Genomic DNA, 16,016 nt, shown 5'->3' on the forward strand with positions numbered 1-16,016 from the left:
CCCCAAATTCCCTAAAATACATTTCTGAGTCCCTAAAGTTGTTAATGGGTTCACGTGAGGTCCAAATCACAATTACCCTTCCTAAACGTGGACCTGACATGTGGAGCCCACATGTCAGATCACCTTCCTCCTTTCTCTAACATGTGAGGCTCGAGCTGCCGCCGCCACTCGCGGGAAGCTGCCGCACCGCGTGTTGCTGTGCCGCACCCCGCGCGCCGCCGCTCGCCGAAACTAGGGTGACACAAAAATGATCTGGGAGCCAGGCAAAAGGTTGTCCATCTCCGGGTCGTCGGGTCGGGTCACCAACTCCGCCTCGTTCGCCGTCGTAGCCCAGGTCTGGAGGGTTGCTGGGCCTTTTTCTCCCCCAATTCCCTTGTCTGGGCCATCGTCAGCCCAGAGAGTCGGCTATTTGGGCCGTGATCCAGGGATCGGCATGTGTTGTAAATGAAAATTTTGCACTTTTTACGAGTAATGGGCCGCAGCAACGGGCTAGGGCCTTTTCCCACGCGACTCTTCTCCTAACAATAGCCACGCCGTCCGCATCGTTTGGGATCGACATGTGAGGCTGAGACTTCAAAAAAAAAAGACGTGTGAGGCTGAGACGGCGGCCGGCGGAGAGGAAAAAAATTAGGGTTCCCAAGAGCGAGGACGATCATCATCGGGAGCAGCAGATGGAGGTGTCGGTGAATGCTGCGATAGGCGGCAGCCGGGAAGGGAAGACTTCTCGGAGGAATCGACGTCGGAGAGAGAAGAAGTCTCCTAAGAGGATCCAACGGCCAACGTCAGTGGAGGAAGAGGAGAGGATGACCCAGGAGGAGGCCGAGCTGTGGGAGTGGCAGTCGAGCTGTCGGGGCTGGTCGCACATCCTGTCCCTAAAATTTGGTCCATGCGAAGACACCAGTAAGTTCATGCGCCACCCCACCCTAGTATCCTACTGCATATTGCTACTAGATCACTAGTATTTGTGTTGTGCATATTGGTACTAGAGCACTAGTATTTGTTAATTTGTTATGTCCTCGAATAAGTGCACGAACAAATGTCAGTAGCTGGTGCGAACCAACACTAATCTAAAACATTAGGGATTTTTTTTTTGGGACACGAAAGATGGATTAACGACCTAGTCGAGGGAACCATGTGACTCACCTGACATGTAAAGCGGGGGGTCACCTTTCCTGATAGTACCGAAGTTAACTAGCATAGCACAGATATTATTTACAACTGTGTAGTTGTCCAATCCTAACTCATAAATGGTGACCCCATTTTATAATAGGAGTTCAATAAATTTATCTTGCATCTGAATTACTGGATTGAAGAAACCGGACCACAGTTCAAGCATTTAATGGACTGAAATTAGGAGTCAATATATAGCAGGGAACATAAGATTTGTCATCAGAATGGTTGCGTCCAAGGGTTTAGCACCCGAACAGATGATTAGGTGCCCTTCGATAAAACCCCCAAATTCTACTCTTTATGCATGGAACAAGCACCATTTTAAATAATTGAGATGCCAATTTGATTTGGCTGATCTTTTTTTTACAGCGCAAGTTCTGACAACATTAGAGTGGGCTAAGCATTTTTTTTCCTTTTCATTTTCTTTTATCAAGTTGTCTCAGCAAGATCTTTCTGACTGCTTGTATTTTCTGTGTTTTGTCCCCAAATAAGTGAATGAATCCATTAACTTATCTACAATGTTCTACTTTGGTAACAACTATTACTATATATGTATCACTTTTCTGCAGCCTCTGTGCCTCCCATGTGCTATACGAAGGGACCCATCCCAGCATATGCTATCACTGATCATGCCTTGCAGATCTTCTCGGTCCAAGTGACGGAAGTAAAAGATGTTGAGTGGCCATTACATGTCTATGGCTGGGTCGCCACCAGGGACTCTGTAGATCCTAAACGCAACCTTCTTTTCAACCGCACAAGGGATAATTGTCAAGTCCTCACTCAACAGGTATATTAATGTATATATATATGTTTTTTACCTATTTTCTTCTCTCATTTTTCTTGCTGCTAGAACTATTCATCATATTCTACTATAATAGTACTACTGTATCGTGTACATGTTTATGTATTTCCTACGATGGTTAACTGTTCATTTGGGGTCCTTATTAGTTACTATGTTCATAGTTTAATTGATCAACTATTCGTTTGCTTGCAGGATTCATATCTGCAGTTAACAGGCCCTTCTCGTGCAGTTGTGTTAATTGATCCTGTTACATTTCAAGTTGGGCTAAAATTAAAGGGAGAAAAGGAGTCTGAGGATAAACATTTAAACTTGAATGTCTTTGAGCACAATATGCCTGTCTATTCCGAAGACATACCATACTTGATTCACAAATGTTGCTCCAACAAGCGTAGCACGGTTGAGGTCACATATGCAGCATTTTATAAAACAGTTGAGGCCACTGTTGTCCGTGTCCAAGTCACTGATGGGTCATGGCCAGATCACCTTCGGGGACTAGTTGTTTGCCGTACCACCAGCCTTGATAAAGGGGATATCATGCTACTTGATTCTCGAGATGGAGCAATGCCTATCGCTTGTGATGGTGCAATTGAGCTTTCAAGGCGTGTTGTTTCTGTTGAAGTAAAAGGGCAGCTGAGTGTTGATGTGGTGGCTTCACAAATTGATGACAAGTCAGATGTTGTTGCGAAAGATAGGGCTGTTTTCAGATACAAAATTGCTGGTACCAGTTCTGGTAGATGTGATCTTGGCTTCTGTAAGGTGGAAATTACTGTTGCTTGGTCCCTCCTCGCGATCTTGAGGGATATGATTGGCTCGTAGCTGAGTGATCGTTCCTGATCATCCAACGGATGTATTCCCGTGCCAATGCACGACCCGGAGTTCCGCACCCTGCTATGGGTTGTCGATGATCCGGAAAAAAGCCACTGTTTTACGACATACAGTAGGCGATTGGAATAAAATTTTCAACACGTTCCTATACATCATACAACTACTCATACACTATACAGATCGCTTGTTGTTTTTCAGTCATGCAAGATATATGATGCAATGCTTTTGGACATCGTACTCCTGGAATTCTGACGGTCTTTGTTTTCCATGTTTTAAAAAGATGAATGGAAGCAATCAAATGATGCACACAAGGCATGCATAAAAAAGACATACAGAGAGGATTTGCACAAGAGTTTCATTTCGAACGTGCTTCCGTATTCCCTCTCCAGCCTACCCTCCGCCCCTTAAAAGAAAAGAAGAAGAAGAAAAAAAGACCATACCTTCGAAATCAAACAGAAGGTTTCATTTACATTTGTCTTGCTCTACTCAATTTTCTTTCCCGTCTCAGAAACCTCTGAGAGCCGTGGTCAGGTTCCTTACGAGCTCAACTGTGGTAGAAAACCCTTCTCCAAGCTGCACAAAATCGAAACTGATCAAACTTATGAACATGCAAAATCCTATACTATAGGCAGTGTCTTGTACACTAATGAAGTTCTCATAGAATGACAGTGAACTAACCACCATCCAGCATGATGTTAATGTACGCTACTAAATATCAAATGTTTGGTAGCTAAACAAGCACATTATTAGCATAATAATTATATGAGTGGGGAGGGAGAATATATACTTGCCTTTGCCGTGATGGTGATGTTGAGGCACGAGTCTGTGAACGGTAGAACGCTGGTGTTTATGATAGAGAGGCCCTGGTTCTCAAGCTCGGAGATGATCATGACCAGCACTCCTCTTCCCTCGCACCATATTTTCAGCAAGACGGTGTCGCCATGGATGTTCGCCTCAACGGTTGGGCTAAACCCAACGGCACCGAAGGCGCTCCCGCTGGAGCCTGAGGCGTCACTACTGTCCTCACTTGATATGTGACACTTGCTCTCGAAGACGGTGGGCTCGGACGTCCTCCTCGCGCTTTGTCCCTTTAATGTCTTCACCTTCTCCTCGAGTTGTTTCACATACTCGATGGTGCTTCCTAGAAGAGATATCTTGTCTGTCTGGAAAATCAAGGTTTAGTTTAATACTCATCACAGGTGTATTTCGCTCATTGTGATTTAACCTAAGTAAGATGTATTTCTCTCATTAAGATTTAACCTAAGTGCTATTTGAACCGGCCGTGCTCAATTTCTGTTTCAAAACTGAATGCGTTCAAGATGATTAGATGTGTTTGACTAGTAATTGATGTTTGTAAGTATTTTTCGTTCGTATCAGCTTTATTATGTCCATTCTTCAATATTCAGTTAAAAATATCACTAATTCGAATACACATATATTGGTCATAACATAACAGCATGAGGTATCAAAACATTTCCTAAAAAAGTATTAGTTGGTAAGAGTTATGGTGGCTTACTTTGCCTTTTTGTCCAGACGTATACAGTGTTGTCGATGACCAACTTGTCCGTTTATTTTTCTTTGTTACCCAAGTTCTACCCTCTTTGTAACCCGCAAAAAAGAACATTGTTACCCTTGGGAAGTATTCAAGTTACAATAATAGATGTGCTCTTGTTTACATGAGGAATACTAAATAATAAAGGAGAAGGCCGCCATAACCATCATCCATTCATAAATAAACGCTACGGTAGATTGCAAACCTGTAACGAACATGGACCCATTTAGGCCATTTCGAGTGATTTTGGTGATCGAGTGACAACGCAATCATTGGGACTAATGTGTTTGTCAAGTGTATCTTATCAGGTCCCAAGAATGAAGTAAAAAGACCTAGCAAAGCAAAACACGAAGAAAGAACTCAAAGAAACGCTGAATTGGACGAGTTCTGCAAAACACAGTTGGCTTGGATAATCCGAACACCCTAGGGTCGGACTATCCTACCAAAGAACTCGGATTATCCGACGCAGTGGAAGAATGGTCGGACTTTGTCTCGGGTTATTCTTCAAAGAGGTTGTTTTCCAGGGCTGAAGTTTTTCTTCAAGGTCGGATGATCCGACGCATGGATTCTGAGCGTCGGACTAATACTCGGAGCATTCACCAGAGAGCCTGTTTCTCGAGTTGGAAAATTGCCTTCAGGGTCGGATGATCCGATGTGGTGACTTCGGAGCGTCGGACTAATGGGAAGTAGCAATGATCAGTGATTGTTGTTTGGAATTCAAATTTGGCATCGGCACCGGATGATCCGACTTGTGATTCAGAACACGTCGGACTAATAGGTCAGATAAATGAAGTCAGCAAAAGTTGCAAAGGGTAACGGCTATCGTGGAGATCGTAGTGGGGTCGGATGATCCGACGCCTTGGTCAATGGACAAGTCGGATTATCCGGCGCCTACGCAGAAAAAGGCATAACGGCTACTCAACGGCTAATCTGAGTTGGTGGCCTATATAAGCGCATCTCCCCGGTCATTTTTGAGTTGCTAGAGTTCAGAGAAGTCCCACACACATCCTCAACACCTCCAAGCCAACCAAAGTGCTTATTGATCACATATTTAGGTTTAGCACTAGTTTAGCTCTTGAGTGAGTGAGTGAGCAAGGTTGTGTGCCTTTGCCTTGGTTCTAGAAGAGAACCATCTTTGTACTCGGTGAGCCGGCCATCCTTGTAGTCTTGGTGACTCGCCGGCAATGTCTTCGACCCTCCGGTTTGGTGTGGAGCGGCGTGGACAAGCTTTGTGCGGGGGACGTGGAGACCCTCTTCCTTGGTGGAGAAGCTCCTTAGTGGAACCCGGGATCAAGGTGACCCTGTACTTGATGTCCTTGGAAGAGACTTGATTGTCGAGAAGCAATACTATTTGTGAGTGCTTCAACAACGTGGATGTAGGTGTGCCTTTGTGGCTAATCGAACCACGGGATAAATCCTCATGTCACAAGAGTTTGCTTTCTCTCATCCCTATTTAAGCTTCCGCGTTTACTTAGTGCAATCTTTGTGTGCCTTTACTTTCTAGAGTAGAATCTTGATAGGATTCGCTATAGGTTGCATAACTCTTTTGGGATGAGGGTTTTCACACTAGAAGAACACTAGTTGCACATCTAGATAGTATATCTTAACTTAATTTATGTGCAAATAGTTGGAGCTTTAGGTTAAGGTTTTTAGTTTGGCTAATTCACCCCTCCTCCTCTTAGGCTACGAGCACCCGATTCCTTTCAAAACCTTGTAGCACAAGGAGTTTGTTAGGTTTCCCAAATAATGAAGAATGTAATAAAAATAAACAACACTACGGTAGGACACTATTAAGAGAGTAACAAAGAAACTCTCATATCTCTTTTATCTCTATATTATCAGACAAAAACCCCCAAATTAGTACTACTTCACACCCAAAAAAACCAAATTGCTGCTAAGCATAAACACATGCAACGACAGACTAACTAGCAGCTAGCTCCAGTGAAGCCTCAAACAATCTAGTGGTAATTCAGAAATTAAACTTGCTATAAAGTGAGTAAAACAAAATAACTTATATGTATACAGGTGCGGCGATGCACATACTTGATCAATATGCTTTACGATATTTGCACCAAAATTCCCATTGGGATCCCACTTGATCTGACAATCGATCAAGACCACTAAATTGTGCATTTCGTCACTGCCAAGTATATTAGATCCATTCCCTTTACCTCAAGAGTGTATGTATTGTGTTAAACGATTAGTACGAACATATTGATTATTTATAATAAAATTAAATCTGATAGTTACTATATGAGAGCAACATCGCCCCACAAGGCAAATTTAATCTCATGCCTTCATGTATCTATTTGCTCATCGTCACTCGGCAAACTCTTATCATCTCTTATTAGAGGAGACGGTCATTTTTCTCTACTGATTGTATCTCTTTTTCAAGGAGGTGCGTAGAATTTTCCTATCCTCAAAAATAATATACTAGGGTATGCATGCCACAGCCACCACTAAATTAAATATTCGTTGAAGAAAAGACATAAAATTGTCATAGAAATTATAAGCTTATTAGCCTAATATATGCCGTTTCATAATATGTGTAGTGCAGCGCTTTTTTTTTTCTGCGAGAAGCGTAGTGCAGCTAGCCAAGCGCCTAAGAGCCATATATTGTTCTACTTTTCAAAACTGTAGTTTCTCAATGACATGGTTTTCAAAACTGTGATATTATTCACACATGCTCTAAAACTTTGGCCACTATATATTAGGGTAAAACTAGATTTACCACACCACCATGTTGTTTATATATTGTTAGAGAAAATATTTCCAATCAGAGATTGCACTTTAAATAGTATTATGAAAATGTATATTCAGAAAAGTTATTGAAGTAGCAGGACTGTAGGAGTATATATATGCACCGTATACCGCATGATGTGTACAAGACGTTAAGTTGGGAGCAGTAATATAAAAAAGAACAAGAGAGCTAAAAAAAATTGTTCACTTCCCTCGAAAAAGAGAAGGGTGCGCTACGCCACTTAATTTGGATGCGATGATCTCGGTGGCCGAGCCGGTGGCCGGCGCACCCTCCGGTCTGTTCGATCGTCGTCTCTCGCAGACCGCCTCTCGACCTGACTGGATTGGATCTAGGGTTGCTCAGGCGATGCCATTGTCTCCCGTGCCGCGCTCTCACCCGCTCCCGGTTCTTCCAACAAGCTCCAATCCGGCCGCACGGCCGGCGGCCGGCGCCGCCGCCGAAGCCCATATGTCACACACACGCCCCGACCGTTGGCTGCCCGGTTCTCGTGCACCTCCAATCCCCACGCTCAAATACGGCGAAGCCCATACTGCGGCAATGGACACCGCGTTCGGCTCACAGGTAGGGCGGCGCCCTCTCCTGGCGTTCCGATTCGGCTGCGGCGGTGCGGCCTCGATCCTGTCCGGCCGGCCGCCGGCGGCCATCCGCGCCGGTGATTCGATCTTAAGCCCTCTTTTAATCAACATATATATATCGCCGCATCTCGTGTGATATATACTTCAGTCAAAATTTATTGGGAATTATCCAAACGCAATCGGTTTAGAGTGTAGCACGGAAGAACAGCATAGAGAGAAGAGAGGACATGGCGTGTACCTTGGTGAGGTCCGGGACGATGGTGGCCAGCGCCACGAACTGCTGCTGCAGCTTCTCGCGCCGCTTGCGCTCGGCGATGACGTGCTCCTGCGTGTTCCAGTGCGCCCGGCTCCGCCTCTCCGGCACCTGCACCGCTTCGATGCCGTCCGGCCAGTCTCCTCCGGAGAAGTTGAGCGTGCTAGGAGGCTGCCCGCCGAAGGAGAGGATGCTTGACGACGACGGCTGCCCTGGATCACTATTGACCGCCAACGCTCGGAACGGCAGGATGGGCGGCGGCAATGCTGGGACTCCGATGCCTGGGAAACTGGAGCCCTGGTGCGGTTGAGAAGGACAGATCGGATTGGGCCTGCTGGGCGGCGCCATTGGTGTCGGCGGTGTGTAGTACTGCTGCTGCTCGGGGAGCCGCTCGGCGAAATGCTGCTGCATCCCGGCGTGCTCGTCTTGCTGCCCGCCGTACATGCATGCTAACTCGTCCTCAAGGTCCTGGCATGGCCACCATAGCAAGAAATTTTCAGATCTCAGTGATGCTATAGTTCTTACTTCTTAGTAGTCTTACCGGCTGTGAACGCCATAGGTTTAGTTCGTCCATCACCTTGATATATCCTGTAAATCACTAGGCATCAAACAAGATTATAGAACAGCAAGAAACAAATCAGCAGAAGCAATGGAGATATGTCTGAACTAATCTCAGAAGAACCCCTTTTAGAGAATAAAGAACTTATTTCTGAAGAAACTCAGGCAAACGAACGCACCTAGTGGTCTTCTTCCTTCTCCCAGTCCCCACTGCTTATGTGTCTTCTTCTACTACTTCTCTCGGCCGGTGATGCTTAATTATATATATACACGCCTAGTGCCGTTGGTGTGAATTACGGCCCTTTTGGTCTACTTTTGTGTTGACATCACTACGCTGATCCTCAAAGATCACGTATTATCTTCTTTTTTTTGCATTGCTAAGAGATTTCTAATACATAAGCACCAAGTCTAAAGAATTATTCGGCTTAGCTAAACAAAGCCTGTCTGAAGATTCAGTAGGTTGTACGACAGGGACACTGTTGTATCCAGAAAAGCGTCACATCTACCATTTGTAGAAGTTTGTCTGTGTATCTCCTAGCTGCACATATTAATTGTGATAGTTACAGCGTAGTAGTAAGAAATTCTTTCATGAACAAGTAGTTGTGAATTTCGTTGAACAATATTATGAGCGCTATACAGTAGGTACCTGCGATGGCGACAGTTTTATAACTTACAAGGATGTGTGTACATATGTTTGTGGGAGCTAGGCGAGTGCACAATTTCAAATATATTGTACTGTCACCAATTGTTTAGGTAACCCATGTGATAACGACATATGTTTTTTATGCTGAACTTGCAAGCTTTAGGCTACAGATCGAAGCAAATCCCAAGAAAGTTGATTCAAATCAAAAGTACAAACAGTAGACAAGGTTCCGCGCCAACTGGCCCCGGAGTCTGAATCTGAAGAAAATCTTCATAACCTGAGGAAAATCCGGAGAAAAGCATAAAGGAATAACAAAAGCCTCCATAAGTCCATAGTTTTTGTCTTGGCCTGGGTAATCAGGTGATGCTTAATTGTTAAAATATCATGCTGTTGCATTGTGGGAGCTAGCGCCTGTTAAAATATGGTCATGTGGCACATGCAAAAGCCAACAAATCTCATCCAGGCGCTACCTACCTTCTCAGGTGGACGAGCAAACAAATTATATTATTCTTTTCTACAGCTTTAATAACTAATCATGAAATCACTTGACCACAATTGCTGTCATATCATGATATATGTATATATGTGATGCTTCCACAAAGTATATATATGCTCTTTTCATTCTTCAGCTGTCATTTTCATTTTGACACCCACATACATACTCTATATGTGTGTAGCGCCGTAACAACAGCCAGTTCTAGTTCAAGCCCACACTATATTGCTATTATAGCCACGTGGGATATAGCTTCTGGGAGCAGCATCTCCAACTCCAACATATTCAGACTTGTTGATGGCACCGGTTCCAAGCAGGATCGGTTAAAAAAAAACTGTCACCAGCAGCAATTTCTAGGGCTAGGGTGCATATAATAAAATAGAGATACAAATTTTGCTTAGATTTAGCGGCTTCATGTACTTGTAAAGTGATCATCATCTCCAAACATCACATGGCCTAATCAGTAATTAGCCAGTTGACTAATTGTGTAGGCCGGGCCGGCGAACATGGCCAACTTGGACAATTGGAACTTGGGAGTTCGTGTCTGTGGAGTAGCTTGTACTAGTATCATTTCATTTTCCCCGGCCCGCCGGCTTCATGTTTCGTAGCGCCAAGAAAAAGAAGTTCAATATAAAGTTGCTGGCAGTGCCAATGCCAGCACTATAGCTGGCCAGCATCAACTAGTTACTCAACTTGGATCGATGGATCGATTGCACTAATTGCACTCACATGCAAATTAATCTTTTGAATATATTATAGCTACTACTTGCTTCAGCCAGGGTTAACGTTACCGACCGGTCCGGCCAAACCGGCGCGGTCCGGTACCGGTATACCGGTCCGGTTTGGCCGAAAACAAGTCCAAACCGGTTGAATTCAAAAACCGCAGTGCAACCGGTTCGGACCGGTTTACCGGCCGGTTTGGCCGGTATATCGCTAGTTTAATGATATTTTCCGACGGTTAAAAGTGGTTCCCCGGTGTGAAATAAAAGGAAATTTCGGCATGAGCTATATGCACATATTAATGTAAATGACTACACCAAAGCAATAATTTATAATCATGCATACAAATAAAATAGTAATAAGCGTACATACAAATGCCGAGTCATACACTTATACACATCAAATAAGAGTTCAACGTATGAATGGGAAGACCCCCATTTGGGACGCGGTTTGGTATTCGGCGGTGGACATCAAAGCGATACCTCGCACTCTAAGCAGCTCAGTCTTGTAGTGTTGCCAAGTTTGGCCCGTCCACGCCGATGTTGTCTGCAATTTCTGAACTAACATAGTGTAAAAATGGGGGTCTTCCCATTCGTACACCCATCTCGTCGGTGGCTGCATGCTGATGTCAGGAATGGGGTAGTGAAAATAGTGCCTGTAATCGCTGTAGGAGGAAGAAGAATACTGTGAAGTGTCGTAGTCCGTCGGTCCACCTATTCTCCTCTGCGAGTGCGGTGCTCCATGGTCGGTGTCCTGAGTAGCATGTGTGAACTGAATCTCCCCTACAATCAACCATATATCATAATTAGTAGTCAATACTCATAGTCAGAAATATGTGTGTATTTGTATGTGTAATGTATACCTGTGAAACGAACACCACGAGCACCACCACTACCACCAGCAGCACCACCAGCACCACCACCACTACCACCAGCACCACCACCAGCACCGTCACTATCATCACTATCATCGCCCGAGGTGCTATCCTTGGACTCCTGATACGGAGGACTACGCTCACCTTCGCCATCATCAGTCTCGGTGTCGCCGCTTACTGGTTTTGCTGTTCCTTTGCCTTTTCGACGCTTCGTGACACCCTTCGCAGGCCCCTTCTGCAACTTCCTCTTCCCTAGGTGAGTGTCACCCACATTTTTACGTGCCCAATCGCTGATGGAATCAACCCCCATAGCCTCACGTAGATCTGACACGTTTATTTGATCTCTGACAAAATGGGACAGGAGAGGGATGTCACCGTCATCATCATCCTCGTCCAGAACTGGAGCCCGGTTAGATCTACCATATTTCATCCATTCCCGCACCAGATTATTCTCATCATAGAAAGAAAGATGGGCCAGCTGGTCAATGAAATCACCTTCTTCACGCATCGGTGGGCCGGAGACCTCCTCAAGTCGGAGACGAAGGTTGTAGTTGACATAGACAAGCTTGTTAAGTTTCTTGTGCGACAACCGATTGCGAACCTTTGTATGCAGCAAGGCAAAAGTACTCCAGTTCCGCTCGCATCCACTGGACGAACAACATTGTGAAACAAGCCTCATGACAAGGTACTGCAGCTTTGGAGTGCTTGATCCGAACATCATCCACCAGGACGCTGCATGTGCAACCGAATATGTAAGCAATATATTCGAATAGAGAAAACAACAATGTCGTACAGAGTAACTCTTACATGGGGATGTCTTTGTGTAACGACCCGAAAAATTCACCAAATAAATCACACGCGAATTTTTCAAAACTCTTTTTCGTCGTTGAGCTCAAGAACCTCCTAAAAACCCGAACCCTAAATCGCGAAAAATCTTTTCTCTGTCCCGAATACCCGATTCCCAACTCCCGATTCCATTCGTCGATGTCACTTTTACCTTTTCGCCGACCGTACCTCGCTCTCTCTATCTTTTTCCTCGCCATAGTCTCATCGCGCGACCGCCGACCGCGATTAGCGCCGGCCGCACGCGCCACTGCCCCCTGGCCCGCGCACCCGGCCGCGCATGCCTCCTCTGGCCCGCGCACTCGGCCTTTGCCGCCGACGCGCACTCACTCCCCTTTTCCTCTTTCCTTTTCTTTTCCCCATTTTACCTCCTTTTTCCCTTTTCCCTATTTTTTTTCTCCATTTCTCTTTTTCCTATTTTCCTTCTCTCTTTTCTCTCCCCTTTTCTCCATTTCTTTCCCCTCTTCTTTTCTTTTCCTCCTTTTCTTTTTCTCTTTTTCTCCCTCCTCCTCCCTCCTTCCCGCGCGCTGCAGAGCACCAGCTCGGCCGCGCCACCCCTCGCCCCCTGCTCCCTCCCCGGGCCGCTCCCCGCTCCCGGCCTGCCCCTCCCGCGCGCGCCTCCCCTCCCTGCCACGCGCCCGCTCGCCCTCTGACCCGCACCCCGCCACCGGCCGCCTGCCCCGTGCGCTCGCCGCCCCGTGCGCACGCTCGGCCTCTGCCCGCTCGACCGCGCGCCAAGCTCCACCTCGGCCCCGCACCTCCGGCGTGAGCCCGCCCGCCCAGACCGCCTCTGCACGCCCACGCGGCCGCGCCGTGACCCGCACGCCCGCGCACGCCACATCGCCGGTCCCGCTCGCCCTGCCCGCCCGCGCACACCGCCGTTGACGGCCGCACACCGCTGCCGCCTGCCACACGCAACCGCCCAGCACGCCGCCGTGCCGCCCTCGCCAAACTCCCACCTCGCCGCAGCCCTCTCACCGGCCGAGCCTGCCCTGCTGCTGCCGTTCAACGCCGCCGTCTCCTCAGCAGCAGGCTCGCCGCTGTTCGGGTTGACGCCGTGCTGCCACACGCTAGCCTCGTCAACGTTGCACCGCCACGGCGACGTGACCGCTCCGACAGCGCCGCCCCACGCCATTAAACGCCGCCTACAAGCTTGCCCCCACCGGCCGTCACCCCGCTCCCACCGCCACCGCCTTGGCCGCCTATAAAAGAGGCCGCGGAGCACCCTCCGAGCACCCCAGCCACCCAGGCGACCTCCACCGCCACTCCCAACTCCCTCCCCAGTTCTGCAGCACCACCGCCGCACACTCACCCCGCCGCCGCCGTCGATCCCCGCGGAGCCGCCCCCTCACATCACCCCAGCTCGAGCCGAGGTGGGGAATCGAACCTCTTCACCCTCCTCCTCCTTTTCCCCTCCTTCCCGGCCGTTCCCGCGCCCTGGCTCGCCGGCGACGGACGCCGCCGTGCGCCGCCCACCTCTCCCCTGTTTCCAGTAGCAGGAGGAAGGGGAAGGGCACATTTGTGCTAAGCCCCCTGGCCTTTCTTCTTTTATTCTAAAAGTCCTCCCACCCTTTAACCTATTTGCCAAAAACCCCCTAGTCCTCCCTTTATTTTGTTAAAGGAACCCTCCATCCTTTGGCCTTTTTCCTTTTAAGCCCTACTCCTTATAATAATTACAAAGAAAACCCCCACTATAGAAACTTATTTGCAAATGAAGCCCTACCTTTTCCAGAGATACCCAAACCGTCCCCGAAAATTCTATTCAAGTCCTTTTTCTAATTACAATTAGGTCCCTGACTCCTTATTTAACCTCGAAACCCTTAAACAACCCATCATTTCATGCGCCTAACAACCTCGGATCTACCCAAAACTTTACCACGTCTCTCTTAATATAGTTTTGACCATGCCATTAGAAGCACACCTAAAAATATCACTCCATGCCCATATTTTATGTGTTCCCGATTCGAGCTCAACAATAAATTGTTATTTCTTTATTTTGATTGAGTGTTTGTTTGTATGCGTTGTAGACCACGGAGTGAATGAAGAAGGGCCCGTCAACGAGCCGTACTGTGAGCAGGAGAACGAGGATCAGTTCCGCGACCCCGAGCCCGAAGGACAGGACATCCCAGAAGGCTTTGAAGACGGCAAGTTAAATCCCATCCTTTGATGCATGTTTCGGTACTAGTTTTTATAAACACAACCCAATGGCCTATTTTATAAAAATTGCATATGTTTTGCTTGCATGAAAACACGGTTGGATAGCCACCCCTTGATTTGTGATAACCATTCCTTGACCACCTAGATTAATGTCTGATTTTGCTTGGACGTTAATCGACACTAGAACGCTTAGGACTTTACTCATAATATGATTTATTTGATAAAGAAAATGTGTGTGTGTGGGAAGGGATAAAATGTGGATTTTCGAAAGATGAGTATGGATGGGATGGACGGCATTTCTGTGTGAATTATCGATTGGTGTGCTTATGCCTGTGTGGCAGGGCAAAGAAGGGAGATATCCATCTTGTCATGTCTAAGGACCGAGTTGGTGTGTCATCTCACCTAACTCCACTATCGTGCAAACCACTCGACCGTTGAATGGGCAACGGCGTAGCATAAATCCCACTAGTTGGTGTGGTAGCCATCAGGAGAGCTGAGAGCAACGGGTGACTAAGGAAAAGGGATAAGCCCCGAGTGACTTATGCCAGGTTATACCTAAGTGAACGGTCGATGACCCCTTGGTGCAACCCGTGATGGCTAGTCAGGCTTAGCTATGGTGGGTAATGGCTATGTTGGGATCTACACCGACACGACGGTGTTCGAGTTGTGGTATCCTACTTGTGGGTAAAGTTGCACACCTCTGCAGAGTTAAGAATCTATTCGAATAGTCCGTGCCCACGGTATTGGGCGAGTTACGGTGTGGTCACATAACTAGCGTTTCATTGGGATGGGCTGGTGTGAGTTGTTTTGGAATTGTGTCCGGCAGTTGTGCCGTGTGCTACGACGGACGGGGAGTCCGGTAGTAGTTTTAAAACCCGAACTCCGTGTTACTGCAAAAACTGATTTCTACAAGGTTTTCTGTAAAATAAACCCCTGCATAAAATATTGTTTTTCTGCAAATTAAACCGAAACCTTATCCTTGATTTACCTATGCATATTATTTTGTTATAACCCCCTCCGTGGGTGTGGTTGGACTTGCTGAGTACGTTTGTACTCACCCCACTCTTACTTTTTACAGAAGAAGACCCAGACTTCGTACCAGACGACGCCGAGTAGGGTTATCGTTCTACACCCAACCTTGCCTGTGGAACCGGCCCTGTCGAGATGCCTCCACTGTCGCAGTACTCTGAGCCCGTGCTAGACCCCATGTGGTTTGCGGTCTGGTGTTATGTCGTAGCTTGGTTAATTATTATTATTATCTGTATCGAGTGTCCTCCAAGGTTTGTACGGTTTTGAACCATCTGATGTAATAAATGTGGCATCAGCCTCCTGGGACTGGTGCTTTGTATCACATTTAAGTCTTCTCTTATGAGGGGACGCTTCACTTTGGGTCCATCGCCATCCGCATTGCCATTTCACTGCCATACTCGCCAACCTTCTGCCGAAACACGTCAAACTCCTGCAATGTCTGCACAGCGCTCTGGAGATCCGTCATGCGCTGAAATGTATCCTTGAGTCCACGAAACATTTCTTGAGTTGGATCCATCGTATATGCATACCTCGGATTTAGGATAGCAGCTGCAAAATATAAATCACTTCAAATAAGCATAAGGTCAATAGAGCTTAAAAATAGATGACTCGTGTGTGCTTACCGGGACCCACATACGTGCCTATGAACACGTTGCCCAACCTCTCGTCCACCACCTGAATATACTCCTTCAGTGTGGAAACATTTGTTCCAAAGAAAGACCGCAACTCCTGTTTCATAGTCTGGTAGGCCATCACGACTT

At 46.8% G+C, this 16,016-nt stretch overlaps 2 protein-coding genes across 2 annotated transcripts; one reads left to right on the forward strand and one right to left on the reverse strand.

Moving 5' to 3' along the window:
* Positions 1 to 567: 567 nt before the first annotated feature.
* On the forward strand, positions 568 to 2,960 carry LOC120687780. The gene is made up of 3 exons (XM_039969799.1): positions 568 to 900; positions 1,740 to 1,957; positions 2,165 to 2,960. Exons 1-3 carry the CDS (start codon positions 672 to 674, stop codon positions 2,786 to 2,788), a joined length of 1,071 nt encoding a protein of 356 aa, XP_039825733.1. The 5' UTR covers positions 568 to 671; the 3' UTR covers positions 2,789 to 2,960.
* A 307-nt stretch (positions 2,961 to 3,267) lies between these two features.
* Positions 3,268 to 8,397, reverse strand: LOC120688059 (transcription factor bHLH18-like). The gene is made up of 3 exons (XM_039970198.1): positions 7,924 to 8,397; positions 3,589 to 3,960; positions 3,268 to 3,370 (listed from the first exon to the last, which is right to left on the reverse strand). The coding sequence occupies exons 1-3, from the start codon at positions 8,380 to 8,382 to the stop codon at positions 3,302 to 3,304; spliced, it is 900 nt and encodes a 299-aa protein (XP_039826132.1). The 5' UTR covers positions 8,383 to 8,397; the 3' UTR covers positions 3,268 to 3,301.
* Positions 8,398 to 16,016: the final 7,619 nt, after the last annotated feature.

Source organism: Panicum virgatum, chromosome 9N (genome assembly GCF_016808335.1).
Source record: "Panicum virgatum strain AP13 chromosome 9N, P.virgatum_v5, whole genome shotgun sequence".
NCBI lineage: Eukaryota > Viridiplantae > Streptophyta > Magnoliopsida > Poales > Poaceae > Panicum > Panicum virgatum.